Below are 20,996 nucleotides of genomic sequence, written 5' to 3'. Positions count from 1 at the left end.
AACGCCTTTCTACTACTTTGATCGTACTTGTCCACTTATCATCGATATTATATTAAAATAAAATATTTATTTCTACACAGCTATTGCAACACATCGATCTAGGCAGAAAAACACCATTGGATAATGTTATATTCTACACATCACTGTCCTTCAATATACCTGTATGTCCGCATCTATCCATCAGCCTTCCCGTATGTTGTATAATCTATTTATTGTCGTCTTCCATCATGATCCCTACACGTAATGCTATAATTTTTATCTAACAATCGTCTGTCTATCCATCTTCTTGCGCGTTTATTTATTTGTAAATCGTGCTTTTTCCTCAATTAGCATCAAGACGAATTTCATCAAACTTGGAAATATACAATGACAGTAGCAAGCGAAACCAGACCATTTCTAGAGCACACGAGAGATGGTTAACGCTCGTTTCTAGAAATATATTCATTGTAATTTTGGAATGTATATATTGAAAAGTGTTTGGGGTTTTTTCTCGAACTTATTCATTAATACATGGTCTGCAGTGTTTCCAAAGATCTAAAATCTAAGCTTATATATAGATCGGGAAGAGGCCATTTGTGTTGAAATCGGTTGAAAATGAGCACTTGTTTGGTTGGCTTTAACGGCAGTTTTGTAACGTTCGTGGGAGTCAAGTAGTTTAAAACAAAATTATGCTGCGAAAAGTATAAACTGGAAATAAAGTTTATACTGGCCTTAACCTCATTGTAGAAGGTATGTCGTTAGGCTTTGATTCACCATTCTTCGTTTCTTTGGATTACTTATTAAAAATCGTAAACAGAAAAGTAATAAAGAGAAGAACTGATAACATTATTTGATATTCATCCAAGTTTGGACATTTCATGAGATCCTACAGATAACCGGCATAATCTAGGAACTAAACGTGAATAATATAATCACATGAAAAGAGATGGTAGATTGACAGCAATCAAATTCGTTTTGGTGACGGCGACGTCATAAAGGGAACCCCATATAGCCAATATGTCGCCAGTACAAGAAGTGTGATGAAATTGTCAGCGATCTTTAATAGCAACTCGTTTATTTATGAAGTGGTTTTTAATGTGAATAGATCACCCACCCATCGCAATGTAAAGTGTTGCAATGTAAAGCGTAGTGGCACATGCAGAATTGTGCGCGCGCCACAATAATTAAACTCAACAAATGTAAAGCGTATGGTGAACTATGGTGCATACACGTAAGCATAGGCGCCCACAGATAGGGGCAAGCGGGGGGGGGCACTTGCCCCCACCCCCTCCCCCAGTCTTCACCTCTAAACATATTTTGGCCTTCATCAGTAAAACCTACGAGTTGACCACTAAATGCTTGCCCCCCGAAAACAATTACACGGGCGCCCTTGCATGTAAGTCTGCATTTCCGTTTCTAACATTGAAGCAAAACGCATACCTAATTCGACCGATTAACGAAAGTAAAATACTGCAATGCTTGCCATTTGAAAAGAGGCAATTGTCACCAGAATATTCTTTTCAAAATAATATTAATTTTGAACACATGATACCACCGTCGTGTTTTCATGACTCGCCATATGTCGGCCAATTCTGCGCACAGATTTGAAAATATGTAATGTTTATCAATCGGGCAGAAGCGTAGCGGGGGGGGGGGGGGGGGCAGGGGGGTACATATGTCCCCGGGCGCCAAGGTACAGGGGCGCCAAAATGAGGCTTTCAACGTTACATTATAATAAGTAAACAAGGGTAATATTCAAAAATGTGATTAAACGGGGAGGGGGCTGGGGCGCCAATTTTATAGTTCGTCCCCGGGCGAAAATATCATAACTACGCCTCTGCAATCGGGCCATAGAAATGAAATACATTACTTTAGTAATTTTTCCCCATAAACAAGACGCTGTAAACACAATATATCCTATTCATTGTTGTTTCTCTTCCACGTAATAGCTTATTTTTTCTAAAATGTCGAACTTCACAAATTTTACAAGATCGGTTTAGTTTGCTTAATGTCTCTTGCCATTTACTGGCATTGTTACGTTGAGTTTTGTAACACTAGCTATAAACCTGGCCTAATTACTAAACTGAACTGCTGACAGTAACAGTCCAAAGCAGTTTATTTCATTGCTATAGTCCGATGGATAAACAGTACATCTTTTCAAAGCTGTGCGCATATTAGGCCGACACATCGCGAGTCATGAAAACGCGGGGGTGCTATCCCGTGCGTCCAAAATTAGTATTATTTTGAACAAAATATTCTGGTGATAATTGCCTCTTTTCAAATGGTAAGCATGCAATATATTATATTTTCGTCAATCGGTCCAATTCGGTATGCGTTTTGCTTCAATATTGGTGACAAAACGTTAGGTGTGCAGAAATGTCCGACAGCATTGCATATATGAGTCGTTATGACTTATATTTTCTCTAAATTTCTTAGTCACTTGTCATAGTTTACATTAACATATTCCCGGGTATATTTCGCTGTCTTTTCTTTGGGGTGGGGGAGGGGTCCGCTCCGCCTCACCGCCTATCTCCACTTCGCCTACCCCTGTAATTATCAGTTGCAAGAGGAAGGAAACTTAGAAAGGGGGTGGGGTGGAATATCGTCTGCATCTGTTTTGTTGTGAAATTCTATCGAAACTACATACCTCGCTCCGTACAAAACTTGGTCGTAGATTTTCTTTTTCCAGCGTCTGTTTATCTGAAGTAAATGTATAAAATCTTATGTTTTCTTGCAGTATTTAATTTGTTTTATCATCTTTGTGGACAGTGCGATTCTTCTGGTGTTGTAATTTACAATAAACAAAATCTACATCTGCGCCGATTGAATATGTAGACTGGTTTTCAGCTAAACATCTGCATTCTCGTTTAGTGATACAGTTCATGATTTGGATTTTCCCACATAGGAAGCGAGAAAGAAAACTGAATGTCAACGGATACATGGAAATGACACGATTTGTTTAACAGAGTTCTTGATCTTTTTCAAGGAAATAGATTTGATATGTAATCAAGGAGAATGGAGGACATGGTTTGTAATCTATGACATCCTCTAGTTAATCATCCGAAAGGAATTAAAATACTTGTTGAGATTTTGTCGGTTACTGTATAGCTCAAAGGTTTTATGGTACCAAAGAAAGGTTAATTGTTTCGAAGCTTAATTGATTCGAAGGTCGTCGGTCGGAAAGAAGGATCAATGGCCAAGAGGTTCCGTGGTCTGAAAGTGCCTAATCCGAATGTTTATTGGTCCGAAGTAGGGTTCATTTGTCATACGGTGGGTTAGTCCGAAGATTCAAATAGGATTAAAGACTCAAATTGTCACTGTGTCCCATAGGGGTGCAAGAGTGAGAGTCAAAAATACAATTGGTGTCAGATAGAAAGAAAAAAATCAAAATCTTGGTGTCAAACTGGAGATCAGATTAAAAAGGTGGGTGTCTCTGATCCACAAACGAGGGTAAAGGGAACCATAGTCCTATAATGTAAGACATATAGGTGTCAACCCTTTGAGATGAAAACCTGTACGCCAGACCAATAAAAACCTTACAAAGACAAAACAAAACTTACACGAAAAAATGTATTCATACATTAGATAAGATCAACAGTTTTAAAACAACAAATGCTATACACAAATTATTATGACATATTTACATAATTATTTATGTTTCTGAAACTTTTTTCATTCTTTTTTACTTATAACACTATCGTTTTCCTGCTTTGGCTAAGCAAAGAAGTTTTTGATGGATGCTCCTTTCTTCAGTTCAAGATTTCTTTCATGCAGTTTGGCCCTGAAGTGTTCCTCCAGATCATATATGCTCGACACCGCCACTTTAATGTCTTTACTGCATATTTTAAAAAAAGCATGTGAAGGTCTTAACTTGGATACATCTACAATGCCAGGGAAGACTTTAATCCAATCAGCCTGAAACTTGCCACGACCTCTGTCAGTGTCTTCAAGCTTGCGTTTTTTTGAGTTAGGCTCAGCCATTTGATGGATGGAATATTTCAACTAGATGAGAGAAATAAAAATTAAAAAATTAAAAATTTAGATTTGACATGTGATAGAGGAAGATCTCCCAATTACAAATATGTTATGAATTTATACTTGTCCCCATAAACCCCAAGATATTACGCCAGGAGCTATCCAAAAATTTAAATCTAGAAATAATTTTTTTTACAAAGTAGCAGTCCGGAAGTTTATACCTCGTAAGCTGTTGATCGTTTCTATTAAAATTGCATATCTGGTGTTTGAGGGTTATGAATTTGCTATATGGTGTGCTGATTTTGGTCACAAACTTGATATAAATTGGCAGTTACATATTTTTGAGTCACTCAGTATCTGTACTACATCCGTCATTATGGCAATACATCTTCCTGTGTGCATTACCTATCTGACAAACTTAACTCAAAACTATAACAGCACGATAAATTGCCAATGCTAAAATCAGTAGAGTATTTTTTAAAATTAGTACATTGTTAAAAATTTGAATAAATCAACTTTATCTCCACACAGAAAAGTCGGACAAATTATGGTTACACCAACATGATTGCCACACTATGTAAAGTATGAAAATTGATGAAAACTTTATGGATTTGATAGTAATAAGTATAAATAATAAAATAATAATGTATAAAATAAGGAAACATACTTACTACACAGGTTAGTCAATATTAGAAATCCGAGTGAGCATCTTTTTGTTGTTCTAGGGTTTAACGGCATTTTTCAGCACAAGATAGGCTATACATAGTGGCCAGTATAACTGGTGGAGGAAGAACCCTGGAAAACCCAGGGAAGAACGCCGACCCACGAGAAGCTACTAGCAGGCTTTCCCACACACCCATGCTAGCCGAGCCTTGGACTCAAACGCAACGCAGACAGAGGTGACAAAGTGAGCGTCTAATCTCCGAGCGATAAACGACAAGATCTTCACACACTGGAGTTGAACCATGAATGAAACTTGTTTCATTATCAAAGGAAAAGCACAGTTTTGAGTATGATTTGATTGGTTGTTTTGGGCCCCCATAGTTTCACTGTATTCTCATGCTAAAATAAATTATGCCAAGAGTCTCGGATGCTCAAAAAATGAAAAAGAAAAAAAAAAAATTATATGACAAAAATGTACAAAAGCAGTAAACTGACGAGAAGTAAAAACATGTACAAATTATGGGTAAACCGTACAAGTTGGCACCTATGGACATAGCACATGTTGTTTTTGTTTTAGTGTTATGTCTTACTATCCAAACAATTGGCTTGTATAGCGTGTTCCTATGTTGGTTGACATCGGAATGAGTAGTCAAAGTTTCAGGAATATCTCACACATTTGGCAGCCTATATCGACACTCTTCCACTAATGTATGCGTAATATATATAATTAGTGTGCTTTCTTTATCTTGGCGGAATGAAAATATGACACTAGCAAATGGATGCATTTTCAATGTTCCGTTGACATACATTTGAATTTGTTGCAATGCGACGGTAGTCAAAGTATGCCAATTGTTGTTTAAGTAGGTTCATGTGGGGGATATGTTTCTTGAACTAAATGAAACATTGTTTACAGTTCCAATAGGCATAATATATTTTTATTTGTTTCATTAAAGAATATTTCTACTTAACCCGATTTCGGTATTCCCGGCTTTCTTTGCTTTCCAGCCAACTGAAATTTAGGCCAACAAAACTTGAAAACAGGTCCATTTCATTTGTGAGAATTTGAATTTATCAGAGAAAAGACATCACTGTAACTAAAGTCCGACAAAAACATTATGACTTTAATTTGTAGGAAAGCATCATTATTGGTTGCCAGTTGTGTGTGATATTTCTGAAAATGTGACTTTCGTTATGATGTTAGTCGACATCAAAACATGCTAAGCAGCACAGTTAGTTAGGCAGTAAGACTCATTATCCTCAGAACAAAAATATCAGGTGAAGTGTCTTATGTTGTAGGACTAAAGGGAACCACTGAGTAGGACTAAAGGGAACCACTGAGTGGCCTAGGCTGTTCACATGGCCGCTTTGCACCTTAACGGAAAACACGGTTCCCATAATTTTCATCAAGCTGTTCATATACCTCAACTGATTCCCTTTAATTCTATATTTGCAAGTCAGTGTTGTTAAAACTTGGTATTTTGGAATAAATATTTAGTGAATCTCATGGGTGGAAAACGTCATTATTGTCACGCAATCAGTAAACTTTTTGGATATTCATTCAGACCAGTTTTTTTTTCATTTTTATGCACAATTGAGTTGGCTAGCCAAGGAGTAATAATAGTCTGAAAGTATATTTGTTTTGTCATCTGTTTATAATTCATTCTCTGCAGTGCTTTGTATTAATTTGCACAGTAAGTCTGAGCAACATAATTCTTTCATAATTCAAGGTAGCAAAGCATACACTCAAAACATACAACTGCTCAGTTAATCTGAGGAACATGTTTCTGTTTTACCTCATGATAACAAAGAAAACACTACAACTAAATATAATAACATAGAGTGAGATTTGATTATGGATCTCACGCATGGCAGGTCAGCATATTTACACCCTACAATGATTGATAAATTGGAAGATGATATTTCTTTAATCTGATATGACTGTTGATTGAAAACAAAGTTGTGGACTGTTAAGGTAAAATTAATGTATCAAGATTTCATTTCTTGGGAAAACAACTAAATTGCAAACAAGCCTCTAATTGTTTGCTCACTCTATCATAATTATTATAATCCAAATGGTTGCAATGTGAGTTGTTAGTGAACAGCAGCAACTCACAGGGAAATTTATTACGTGGCCACAATATGAAATAGACACCATGGAACAACTTCCCGCTTTTTATGTTTTTGTGTAGTCTGATAATTCAGCTGCCAGCCCTTTAATGGTGCTGATGGGTGTATGGCATGTTTAGCTGAGTTTACAATATTCAGACTGTATTGGACTTGGCCCTAATGCATTGACTGATCACAGTGCGGATAGTCTTTGTAATTGTGGGCACACAGCATTGATGTGAATAGTCTATCCAGATGCAGACGGCTACGCGAATAGACGCTTCCTTTTTAAATGCTTTTGGAACAGTGAACCTGTATGCTTGTTTTAACCCTTTTTCAATATTTTGGGACTAACACATCATCAGATAAATGAACCCCTCATTGTCAAACACTTGTGGAGTAATGAATGCACAGGCTCATTAACCTTTGCTTGAAGTTAAGAAACCTTGGATCAGCGAACCTTCCAGGCATTACAATAGAAACAATATTAGCTTTCAAGTATGTGACATGTTCTGGAAAGTTTTAACTGTAGCTTTGTGGTCATCTGACCTTGCAACATGCTACACAGTGCTGGTTTGCTACTAGTAAGATATCAACCCTCCCGATCATAAGTATCAATGACTTATATTATAGGACATGGGAAGGTGGCGAAGAGACTTGGAGATTGTAGCCAGCTATCTGCTGCCCTTGTAATTTAAAAAGTAATATTAATTTAATTAATTTTGATTGACTGCTGTGTAGACCAGTCTTATTATGCATGTCTGCTTTTGGAATACCAGGCTGAAAGATTGTTCTTTATGCAACCATTGGCACTTTCAAGTCAGAAAACAGTCACTGAAATGACATGATAAGCTGATTAAGGGACCGGTATGAAGTGATTGATAATTTCAAATATGTACCAATAACAGTGCAGAGGAGAAAAGTTTCAGACTTTGAAACTATTTATGCGTTTTCACTGTCATTTCTAATTTGTTTGAATCCTGTTCACACTCTTCAGCTAAAAATCATTATAAATTATAAAAGAGTTTATGTGTGTGTGTGTGTGATATGTTAAAAACCCAATTCATAAGTGTTCAGAGTGAGGGGAGGCTTTTTTTTGTGTGACATATATGTCATGGTCTAATCAATGTTTGAAGTTACAAGTATGCGAATATGTGATGGGGAGCCATCAAAGTTTATGCTGTTGTACATGGAGTTAATGTTTGTTGGTTGCTAAAGTATGTATTGTATTTTCAGAAAAGTACACCAACAAAGATAAGAGTACAGAGTCTCCCATCTGACTACAGTGATATTCAACCAAAAACATACGACCCTGAATTCATATCTCATATCAGCAATAAGATGCAGGTGCCAGATAAAATTGAAGCTGTAGATGCCAACAGTGTAGAATTTGTGTTAAGACAGCGTTCCACCGAGCCACAGGCATACAACATGACAGTCCCAGACAGGATTTTTATAGCAAGTACGTTTTTAGAAAAATTTGTCCTGCTTGAATGCCAGTATGGTTTTTTTATAATAGTGTGGACATAAAGATGTTGAAGATCTTGATGGTAGTATCACATTTCAAGTTTAATCATACAGGCAGGTTTTACATACCATGAAATTGGTAATTTTACTAAATCAGCTTTTTATTTATGTTCTATTTATATTTGCATTTGTGTTTGATCTTGTTTGTACTTTATGGTTTTGAGAATGCGTTCAGACTTTGCATTTATTTACATCCATTATTTCGTAGTTTGGTAATAAAATGGAAGTTCATTTATTGACATCTGGTTTTCATTTTAGAACGTGTTAACGGGGGAGAACTATAGCTTTTGTATCATTTCTTATTAAAAGTGTGCATTAATGAATTACAGGTACATAAAATGCAAAAGACAGCATTAAATTTGCAATAAATGAAAACATAACTGTAACTGTAATATGAACAAATACAGTTTAGATAGATATAGAATATTTTGCTGCAAATTTTATTTCTAATTTTGTTTCATTCAAATCAAGATTGTACAGATACCACCATTGATGATCATGTCATCTTCAATGGACAGTTGCATTATATTTCTGCCTTTACAAGATCAGTATCTCAGTTCGTAAGTATGAACAATAGTCAGCTTGTACGAGTGAATTATTGGCATACTGAGAAAATCTGATTATGGATCAGCCTGGAAAAGAACCACTGCCTGTGACAAATTAAAGCAGGAATGATTCAACAATAAAACAAATAAACTTTTGAAACATGTGCTTTTAGGAATTCTTAACACATAGGCTTTTGGCTTCTAATCTCTTTACCCTTGTCACCCATAATTTTTGTTACAGTTTATTTTCATCTGTTCTTTTATAGCAGACTAAAAAAACATCAGTATTACAAACCCAAATTAGTTTTATAATTTTTCTAGAGGAGTTGCCTTTTTAAATAGTAGTTGCTGTTGTTGTTTTCTTGGTAAAAAGTACAAACAAAAAAGATTGTTATGGATTCCTTAATATGGAACACATGTATCTTTGAATAAAGGTGCCCTGTGATCATATGGCACCATTAGTTTAATAAAGGTGCCCTATGATCATATGGCACCATTAGTTTAATAAAGATGCCCTGTGATCATATGGCACCATTAGTTTAATAAAGGTGCCCTGTGATCATATGGCACCATTAGTTTAATAAAGATGCCCTGTGATCATATGGCACCATTAGTTTAATAATGGTGCCCTGTGATCATATGGGACCGTTAGTTTAATAAAAGTGCCCTGTGATCATATGGCACTATTAGTTTAATAATGGTTCCCTGTGATCATATGGCACTATTGGTTTAATAAAGGTGCCCTGTGATCATATGGCACCATTAGTTTAATAAAGGTGCCCTGTGATCATATGGCACCATTAGTTAATAAAGGTGCTTTATGATCAGATGGCACCATTAGTTTAAGAAAGGTTCCCTGTGATCATATGGCACCGTTAGTTAATAAAGGTGCCCTATGATCAGATGGCACCATTAGTTTTATAAAGGTGCCTTGTGATCATATGGCACCATTAGTTTAATAAAGGTGCCCTGTGATCAGATGGCACCATTAGTTTTGTAAAGGTGCCCTGTGATTGTATGGCACCATTAGTTTAACACCATAATATGGTAATGTGTACTGATGCCTTGTGGTTAGAACTTCCAAGGTCACAGGTTCGAATCCCGGCCAAGTCATACCAAAGATTTATAAAAATGGTGCTAACAGCTGCCTCGCTTGGTGTTCAGCATTAAGAGGTTTGTGTTAGGATTGATCGACCTGGTGTCAGAATAATGTGACGGCATGGGATATCATGCTGCATGTCTGTGGCATGATGCCCCAGTGCTAGACATCACTGTAATCTGCCACACTGCAAACATTATAGCAGTATGACTGAATGTTTTCTTAAAGGTATGTTAAAAGCCTAAATCCCACACACACATATACAAGACACAAGTCAACAAACTAGAATGCATTGAAGTTTTTGAAACTGTATTTTCAGTATAAAATAGTATGAAATAGAAAGTCATAAAAACACATGATTTGGTTCATTAGAAGTAAAGTAGTTAAAAATAGGTCATTTGTCATTTTCCTCCAGACCGCATGACTTCAAGCATATCTTTGGCAGACAGATTTCAAACTCTCTTTTGAACAAAATCTGTGTACGAATCTTTACCAGTGTCAAATATCCAAACAGGTAAAGAAAGAAATTGTTCATATCATGGAAGAAATATGTCACTTTGAAAATGGGGAGCTGTGTGCTTTCTTTTCAGTTTTCTTACAATGCACATTGTTGGACAATCCAAATACAGGGCCCATGCTAGGGGGTGATTTGGGTTATGTAGTAACCTTGGAGTCTTATTTCACGTAAACAGGTCAGAAAAGCTAAGTTTACTCTGCATTAATGTCATGACATGTCAGAATTACGCCCACCCCAATTTGGTTCAGTGCAAGGCATTATGAACCAAAATAAAGCATCAACTTGTTTGTTAATTTTTCCCTCAGAAAGGAGGTGGAAAGATAGAGAAAGAAGTCTTATGTGTTGTAGTCATTTATTTAGGATTGATTTGATGATCATAAATTGCAGAAATTAGTTTGCATTGGAATTTACAGTGAAAATTCACATGTGATCCTTTAAAAACCAAATGAATTTTTTTTTATTATCTCCCATCCTGAAGTAAACTAGAATTTAGTTGACATATCCACATCTGTTATTCATAAAATATGTCATTTAGAGGTCTCGGAAATGCTCATTCACACATATTTGGTTGCAGTTTTTTAAAATGTGTAATGCAGAAAATCACTTGGGCAGGAGCCCTCTGTTCTCATGTAGAAGATGGGCAGCACAGTTCAAAGACTTCACCAGACTTGCTTTATCCACCTTCTGAGTGGGAAAATGTGTTGATCCACTTGTGCTGATATTTACAATGACAAAATTCAGTGGCTGACAAACCACCTGATTATCATGTTGCAATTATAAGAGTACATCAAAAGAACACGATGCAATAGCTGGGCAGCAAGTTCAAAGACTTTGACTGGCTGCTGGGTGCTAAAATGCGCTGATATTTACAATAATCACATTTACTTGCTTCTCAGAACCGACTGACAGCTTGCAGTTAGCTGCAATCATGTTCGAATAACATCTTATTCATCATCTACCAACATGATGCACTGACTTACGCAGATGGTGAAAACGGGTATTAAATGGCCCGAATGAGTAAAATAATAGCACCACTTTAAAAATTCTTTTGCATTTGGAGACAAATGCAAAGCCAAGCAGAGGCCCTGGAACAGTAACTGCTACAATCAACTTGACCAAGAAAAAAATAGTTTTGCTGAAACTTCAAAGATAGCTAACTACCTTTGAAGCAAGACAACTGTAGCCATTTGCTACTGGCGATAATATCATAGTGAATTGTATAATATGAATCAGATGTAGATTAAACGAAGGACTATCGTTTTTTTTTTTGTTGGTACATGTATTTGTGTTATTTGTGTTTTCTAATGGGATTTGACTGATGCACGAATTTTATAACATGTGATCTATACCTGAATTCATGGATTGTACAACACAAATGTAAGATATCAGTATACAAGCGTATTTTAGACTAGTTTGTCATCATTTGATGAAAAGCATATTTTTGCACCCACTTTTATTACCCCCATCTCATCCTGGCCATTGTTTTGGTATGTGCAACATTTTCTTAAGCTAACTGACTTGGTTATAACACAGTTTGGTCTGTAACATGATCGGAATCTATTGCAGGATCATACTGTACCATAAGTAGCATGCCGGGTATTGAAAATGTTATTTGTCAGTGGATTTACACTTCATAATGGCCAGAGTTAATGTGCTGTTTTTTTCTTTTTCTCGTAGTTATTTGCATTTTATGGATGAGTTAATTATTCAGTTATTGTAAAGATTTATTATTTTTGTTGGTTATTACAATACAGTACAATATCTTTTACCTTTTTATGGTAATTTCCAAAGGTGATTGAAACTCACACACAACATTTAAAGTGTCACAGTTAGAATTTTTGTCATATGTCACATACATGTTTAGCAAGTTGACCCATTTACTGTTTATTTCATGGATGACTTGGATTTTGGTTCTTAGCTGTATGCATCTTTATTAAGTAAGTAGATGTATTATTATGACTAACTTTACAGTTTTGGACAGAATAAGTAAGAGTTACACAAGTTAACTTTCCAGTTCATGTACTAATAGACTACATGTGAACTTTAAATAAAAATGTGAGTGTTATGATCAGTGTGTATTTTATACAACTCCAATGAAATTGAGATGAGTGATTGTGGTACATTAACAAGAACTGTGTAAAAAATAAAATATATTTACAGTAGTTTTGAGCATTGCTCCTTTCCTAAACCCAGTTCAAATTTCAACCCTCCAAAGTGTCCATCCTGCACATAAATGCTTTGTGAGACCACCTGTCTAAAGAGACCACTATTTGTTGGCAGAAGGAGTAGTATCTCAAGGTAGGTTTTACTACGCTTGGTGTGCTCATACATCTCGATTAGTACAACTCCAGTTTGCCAAAAACTTGGGGCAGGCTGAATGTTCAACAAGTACCATGATCTTATTTGGAAACAATGCCTATAATGTTTGAGTGTTCACATAAGGAACAAATAAAACAGGTGACAATATTGCAGAGTTGGTAAAATCAAAAACTTTGCACATGAACAAATCAGGTACATGAGATTGTAGGTAGTGTCATGTTTAAAAATAAAACTTTTTTGTGTTTATAGTCCATGCCCAAAACACCATATGTAAAACATCCCTCAATTGGGTGAATCATGACAGTACTTTTGATCTCTAATGCAAACAAAATGATTCTCCACAGATGATGGATCCCATGTTGCTGCCAGGCAGGAATTGAAGCACTTTGACTTTGAGCAGTTTCCCCAATCAACAGGATCTAATTATGTGGGACTTACTACACCACCAAGAACCTTAACTCTTGAAGAGAGGTTTCCACTTGTGGAAGATAAAGAAAACCATGAAACTGTCCAAACAAGTGTTCAACGACCTGTTGCTAATGGGTATGAGTAACAAGGATTTTGCATTTCATCCTATAGACACTTCATCAGATGATTAAGCTTGTTGCATTTCATCCTATAGACACTTCATCAGATGTTTAGGCATTTTGCATTTCATCTTATAGACACTTCATCAGATGCTTAGGCATTTTGCATTTCATCCTATAGACACTTCATCAGACGATTAAGCTTGTTGCATTTCATCTTATAGACACTTCATCAGATGTTTAAGCTTGTGGCATTTCATCAATAGACACTTCAGATGTTTAGGCATTTTGCATTTCATCTTATAGATGATTAAGCTTGTTGCATTTCATCCTATAGACACTTCATCAGATGTTTAAACTTATTGCATTTCATCCTATAAACACTTCATCAGATGTTTAGGCATGTGGCATTTCATCTTATAGACACTTCGTCAGATGCTTAGGCATTTTGCATTTCATCCTATAGACACTTCATCAGATGTTTAAGCATGTTGCATTTCATCTTATAGACACTTCATCAGATGTTTAAGCTTGTTGCATCTCATCTATAGACACTTCATCAGATGTTTAGGCATTTTGCATTTCATCTTATAGACACTTCATCAGATGTTTAAGCATGTTGTATTTCATCTTATAAACACTTCATCAGATGTTTAAGCATGTTGTATTTCATCTTATAGACACTTCATCAGATGATTAAGCATGTTGCATTTCATCTTATAGACACTTCATCAGATGCTTAGGCACTTTGCATTTCATCCTATAGACAATTCATCAGATGTTTAAGCATGTTGCATTTCATTTTATAGACACTTCATCAGATGCTTAGGCATTTTGCATTTCATCTTATAGACACTTCATCAGATGTTTAAGCTTATTGCATTTCATCCTATAGACACTTCATCAGATGCTTAGGCATTTTGCATTTCATCCTAAGGACACTTCATCAGATGCCTAGGCATTTTGCATTTCATCCTAAGGACACTTCATCAGATGCCTAGGCATTTTGCATTTCATCCTAAGGACACTTCATCAGATGCCTAGGCATTTTGCATTTCATCTTGTAGACACTTCATCAGATGTTTAAGCATGTTGCATTTCATCTTATACACACTTCATCAGATGTTTAAGCATGTTGCATTTCATCTTATAAACACTTCATCAGATAGTTAAGGAACTTTATTTAATCTATAGGCTACAACAGTATCACAATAGGGTGCACAAATTTGCTTATTTGGCAAGTTCATTTGACTTATTTTTGTGACAGTGTAAAGTAATTGATGAAGTTACACCTGCCTTGACAAAAAGTCAGTGAGTTGGTCACTTCAGCATGCATGTTTGTGGCACTACGTCTGTCCATCTGTCCACTCATCTACAGCATAGATTAACTCAAGTGTTAAGTACTGACCCCCATAATGGACACTTGCATTCAATTTGTTCAAACTTTGCGAGTCCATATATCATCATCACTCTACCTAAATATTTTACAATATTATATACTTGCTGGGTTTATATTCCAGCTAAGCTTAGGCTGTTTGAAAATGCTGAAATTTAACTGTGAAATACATAACACAAGATTTGATCTCCATTTTTTATATTTAAATTATATTTTTTCAAAAAGCACTTTAATAAAATTAAAAAACAATAAAATATAGATATTCATTTTTCTTCTTTATGAGAATTTAAATATAAGTAAATAATGCAATTTTTTTAAATTTCAAAGTTCATTGTATAGGTAAATTTATACAGGAAAGTAGCAAGCAGTTTGAGACATAGTTGACTATTTTAAAAGACATTTATGTTGAATAAGGATAATTTTTTGGCCTAGATTTCTACTTATGTGCAATTTCTACACTGTCCTGTTCAACAAATATCGATATTTGCATTCAAATATGATTATGGTTTATACCTTTGTCACACAAACTCCTTACAAATTTGATGCTAAAAGTGCATCATTATATGAAAAGTGAGATACTTTATAAAAGAATTGGCCTTTTTCACATATCAGTAATGAATTAACACTGACATACAGATAGCTTAGGTTCAGTAAGCTGTTGATGTACGTGTCAGATAATATAGTGACATAACTTGACAAATCAAGGTATCAGGTCAGTGAAGTGGCATAACTTGACGAATCAAGGTATCAGGTCAGTGAAGTGACATAACTTGACAAATCAGGGTATCAGGTCAGTGAAGTGACATAACTTGACGAATCAAGGTATCAGGTCAGTGAAGTGGCATAACTTGACGAATCTAGGTATCAGGTCAGTGAAGTGACATAACTTAAAAAGTATTGGTGTCAGATTTTTGAAGTGTAAAAACTTAACAAATCAAGGTATGAAATCTTTTGAAGTGACAACAAATCAAAGTATGAAATCATTGAAATGACATAATGTGACAAATCAAGGTACATGGTCATTGAAGTGACATAACTTGACAAATCAAGGTACAAGGTCATTGAAGTGACATAACTTGATGAATTAAGGTAATTATTTGAGGTGATCTCCATGATTGCCTGATTATTTGAGGTGCTCATCTTGATTACCTGATAATTTGAGGTGATCTTCATGATTTCCTGATAATTTGAGGTGATCTTCATGTTTGCCTGATTATTTGAGGACATGATCTTGTTGATTACCTGATTATCTGAGGTGGTTTTCTTTATTACCTAATTATCTGAGGTGATCATGATTGCCTGATTATTTGAGATGATCTTCTTGATTGCCTGATTAGTTGAGGTGATCTTCTTGATTGCCTGATAATTTTAGGTGATCTTCTTGATTGCCTGATTATTTGAGGATGTGTTCTTGATTGCCTGATAATTTGAGGTGATCTTCATGATTACCTGATTATCTGAGGTGATTTTCTTTATTACCTAATTATGTGAGGTGATCATGATTGCCTGATTATTTGAGATGATCTTCTTGATTGCCTGATTATTTGAGGTGATCTTCATGATTTCCTGATAATTTGAGGTGATCTTCATGTTTGCCTGATTATTTGAGGACATGATCTTGTTGATTACCTGATTATCTGAGGTGGTTTTCTTTATTACCTAATTATCTGAGGTGATCATGATTGCCTGATTATTTGAGATGATCTTCTTGATTGCCTGATTATTTGAGGTGATCTTCTTGATTGCCTGATAATTTTAGGTGATCTTCTTGATTGCCTGATTATTTGAGTAGGTGATCTTCTTGATTGCCTGATTATTTGAGATGATCTTCTTGATTGCCTGATTATTTGAGGTGATCTTCTTGATTGCCTGATAATTTTAGGTGATCTTCTTGATTGCCTGATTATTTGAGGATGTGTTCTTGATTGCCTGATAATTTGTTGTGATCTTCTTGATTGCCTGATTATTTGAGATGATCTTCATGATTGTCTGATTATTTGAGGACGTGATCTTCTTGATTGCCTGATAATTTGTTGTGATCTTCTTGATTGCCTGATTATTTGAGATGATCTTCTTGATTGCCTGATTATTTGAGGAGGTGATCTTCTTGATTGCCTGATTATTTGAGATGATCTTCATGATTGCCTGAATAATTGAGGTCATCTTGATTGCCTGATAATTTGAGACGATCTTCTTGATTGCCTGATTATTTGAGGATGTGTTCTTGATTGCCTGATAATTTGTTGTGATCTTCTTGATTGCCTGATTATTTGAGTAGGTGATCTTCTTGATTGCCTGATTATTTGAGATGATCTTCTTGATTGCCTGTTTATTTGAGGTGATCTTCTTGATTGCCTGATAATTTTAGGTGATCTTCTTGATTGCCTGATTATCTGAGGATGTGTTCTTGATTACCTGATAATTTGTTGTGATCTTCTTGATTGCCTGATTATTTGAGATGATCTTCATGATTGTCTGATTATTTGAGGACGTGATCTTCTTGATTGCCTGATTATTTGAGGATGTGTTCTTGATTGCCTGATAATTTGTTGTGATCTTCTTGATTGCCTGATTATTTGAGATGATCTTTTTGATTGCCTGATTATTTGAGGAGGTGATCTTCTTGATTGCCTGATTATTTGAGATGATCTTCTTGATTGCCTGATTATTTGAGGAGGTGATCTTCTTGATTGCCTGATTATTTGAGATGATCTTCTTGATTGCCTGATTATTTGAGGAGGTGATCTTCTTGATTGCCTGATTATTTGAGGATGTGTTCTTGATTGCCTGATAATTTGTTGTGATCTTCTTGATTGCCTGATTTTTTGAGATGATCTTCTTGATTGCCTGATTATTTGAGGATGTGTTCTTGATTGCCTAATAATTTGTTGTGATCTTCTTGATTGCCTGATTATTTGAGATGATCTTCTTGATTGCCTGATTATTTGAGGAGGTGATCTTCTTGATTGCCTGATTATTTGAGATGATCTTCTTGATTGCCTGATTATTTGAGGAGGTGATCTTCTTGATTGCCTGATTATTTGAGATGATCTTCATGATTGCCTGAATAATTGAGGAGGTCATCTTGATTGCCTGATAATTTGAGATGATCTTCATGATTGCCTGATTAATTGAGGAGGTAATCTTGATTGCCTGATTATTTGAGGAGGTGATCTTCTTGATTTTATATTTATTTGTTTAGGTGATCTTCTTGATTGCCTGAGGAGATGATTGTCATAATTGCCTGATTAGTTGGTTTGGTTATCTTCATGGTTGACTGATTAATTAAGGTGATTGCTTGATTATATGAAGAGGTGATCTTTACAACTGTCCAATTATTTGATGTTAGATTTGTCTGTACGAAGTGGAAATCACAATTGAATATAGGAAGGAATTTATTTTCTGATGATGATCTATGGGAATCCCACATTCAGGTCATCTCAGGTGTTGTGTTTTACCACAGCTAATCAAATTGCCACAGCTTTGAAAAGGTACATGGGAATCTTCTGTTCTACATTAATACCATATGTACTCACAGATTGAATCCAACAATAAACTGCATAGACCCAGATCTGCTATCATATAACGTACCAACATATCTGGGTCTATGACGTTTAAGAATAGTCAGTAGAACAAACAACACAGACTCTGATGTAGCGTCAGATTAGGGTCAATGTTATTAGAAGCTGGACTGGGCTTATAAGTGAGAATATAGGGCAGGTACGCTTCTAAAATGAACTCCTACTCTTATCTTTCAGTATCGTCCCATACCCAGAGCCCTACACGCCTGGAATATCAACTGCTAACACGCTCCTTTTAAATGAGGAGGATGAGGCTACACAGATTCGCACACAGGTTGCAAAATTGATCCGGCGGGTCACTGTAATGGAGCAGGAAAATCAGAAACGATCACAGAGAGAGGTGGTTATGTATACAGTCATGTTTGGTTACATGCTCGTAAAATTATTCTCATATTTGTTCAAAAACAAATGATACAAAATCAGAAGATTACAACTAGAACAAGGTTTTGCATTAGTAACTACTTGTCCTATAAATTGCAGCAGACCAACTTCATTAATAATGTCAGTGAAATGAGTTTAATTTTTGCATGAATACCAATAATTCATGATCATTTATGAACTTGATTCCTTTCTGAGAATTTAAGATCAATACTAGTCAGAATATGATTTAGCAAGTCAGGTTTCAACTTCATAAGTCATTTGATTGGTCAATTTGAAGATTTACACTTCAACTGGATTGCTGGATTCTTAGCTGAAATTTAGATCCAGATGTAAGTTCTGTGGCAGAGAATCAGTCCAGGTTTAGATTTCAACTGCTGAGCTTAAATTCAGGTTTTGATTCCAGTGATATGATTGGCTGAAATTTAAGTGACTTAATATTGACCATTGAAATGTCTTCACTCTAAACTTAACTGTTAAGACTTGTGTTGATGAAACTGGTCCTCTGTCTTTTGTTTTAAGCTCAGAATGATAGACCTAACATAGTAGATTTGTGACTCCCAACTTAGCATGACCACACATAGCCAGGGGAGGTGAAAAGGGTGTGCAGCAGAACCAGTAAATTTCATCCAGATTGGATGAAAATTCTGCAAGAAATGTTGATTTGTTGTCATTTTATTTTAATATTTTCAGTACGTCAGATCCACATATTAGCTGAAGAAACATATTTGTAAAATTACACCCATGTTTAGACAGAGGCACATTATTACAAACCAGTCATCTTTTGTATATATAAAAAAATGCCAGCATTGCAATGTTGTGATGGATTCCTGACAACAGAAATAACATATAACCCATTATCCTTAACGTTCTTTCTTATTTCATTTCATTCTATACAGACCCCTGTCATTGAGTCTTCAAAAAGACCTTGATCTTGTCTTATACTTGTTTTATCAACCTGGATATTATGTGGAATTATTTAAAAGAAGAAAAAAATTGCTGTTTTAATTATTCTCCTGCAAAGTATATTAATTTTTTTAAAAAGTTCTAGCATGACATGCATCCAGCTTTTGTTAATTTGTATCTCAAAATTTGACAGCGTCTCATGTCTAGATTATTGTATGGGCTTAATATCTATACAAGTCGATATCACCCAAGTTATATTTGTGTTGGGTGTGCATGATTTTCATTGTGTTTTTATGTAATAGGTTGTCTCATATGGAATAACTTGAAATAAGAAGTAGTTGATGTAACAGGTTGTCTCATATGGAAGAACTTGAAAAAGTAGTTGATTTAGCCAACTTCCCTATGTATTACAGACTTAGAGCTTACTGCAATTCAGGCAGATTGGAATTTTCTACTCCTTGATGGGACAGTGTGTTTGAAACATGTCAGGGGTCTTATATTTACAAGCTGGTAACTTGTCTTTTATCTATCAGCTTACTTTATTATTATATCTGTCATGAAGGGAGCCATCTGTATTAATTCTCTAGGAGAATTTCATTGTGATGTTGATAATACAAATTGCTATCATGTACACATGCTGTTAATTAATATTCCTATGAAGTCCTTTTGTTTCTTGTAGAGATTTTAAATTATGTATATTCATTTAGTATTTTAGGTGCAATGATGTGTATATTACATCTGCTGTATAGAATATATTATTACTTATATACAGATGTTTGAAATTGGTAGGATCTGTGTAGCAGTCTACATTAACATTATTTCCAGTTTTTAGTTGTCAACATTTTTATACATAATAATTGGGTTTGTATGTCTATAATTTGTTCATCCAGATAGCTAATAGATGGGTTACCTGTGACACAATTATAATTAGCACAGTTAGAGTAGATAAGAAAGTGTAATTAAGGATTCTTTTGTAGAAGATGCATTTGATCATATTATTAAATTTACAGGAAGAAATAAAATGTTTTAAAAAAGAGTTCCTATGTTAAAATCTGCTTCAAAACAAATGTCTTATAAAGGTCATTATAATGCATGATTGGGATATCCCAGTCTATTAAAAGTCATTGGTACTGCATGATTGGGGCATAATCATCCCAAAGTCTTAAAGTCAGTGATGCAGCATGATTGGGATATCCCAGTCTTATAAAAGTCAGTGATACTGCATGAGTGGGATATTCCAGTCTTATAAAAGTCATTGGTACTGCATGATTGGGATATCCCAGTCTTATAAAATTCAGTGATACTGCATGATTGGGATATCCCAGTCTTATAAAAGTCATTGGTACTGCATGATTGGGATATCCCAGTCTTATAAAAGTCATTGGTACTGCATGATTGGGATATCCCAGTCTTATAAAAGTCTGTGATGCTGCATGATTGGGGCATCCAATATGGACAGATTGGTGGATAGATGTGCA

At 35.3% G+C, this 20,996-nt stretch overlaps 2 protein-coding genes across 4 annotated transcripts in view; one reads left to right on the top strand and one right to left on the bottom strand.

The window, feature by feature from the left end:
• LOC149772904 (meiotic recombination protein REC114-like) overlaps window positions 1-2,784 on the bottom strand; it is a 35,563-nt gene extending 32,779 nt beyond the window's left edge. The window contains exon 1 of the mRNA XM_089947106.1: window positions 2,627-2,784. The gene's annotated coding sequence lies outside the window, so the exon portion shown is untranslated. The remainder of the gene's footprint in view (window positions 1-2,626) is intronic.
• Window positions 1-20,554, top strand: part of LOC149772903 (mitochondrial fission factor-like) — a 28,194-nt gene extending 7,640 nt beyond the window's left edge. For 2 of the 3 annotated variants that reach the window (XM_089947109.1, XM_089947110.1), the window contains exons 2-4: window positions 7,960-8,185; window positions 13,075-13,273; window positions 18,412-20,554. In XM_089947109.1, coding sequence (XP_089803235.1) covers window positions 8,065-8,185; window positions 13,075-13,273; window positions 18,412-18,646 — 555 coding nt within the window. In that variant the 5' untranslated portion in view covers window positions 7,960-8,064 and the 3' untranslated portion in view covers window positions 18,647-20,554. Of the gene's footprint in view, window positions 1-2,840; window positions 3,007-7,959; window positions 8,186-13,074; window positions 13,274-18,411 lie in introns of those variants that run through there. The other variant, XM_089947108.1, reaches the window with a different exon arrangement.
• Window positions 20,555-20,996: the final 442 nt, after the last annotated feature.

The sequence above is a fragment of the Sinohyriopsis cumingii genome, unplaced genomic scaffold (genome assembly GCF_028554795.1).
Source record: "Sinohyriopsis cumingii isolate HCF-2022 unplaced genomic scaffold, ASM2855479v2 utg000974l, whole genome shotgun sequence".
Classification (NCBI taxonomy): Eukaryota; Metazoa; Mollusca; class Bivalvia; order Unionida; family Unionidae; genus Sinohyriopsis; species Sinohyriopsis cumingii.
This window is presented reverse-complemented; position numbering and strand designations above follow the sequence as displayed.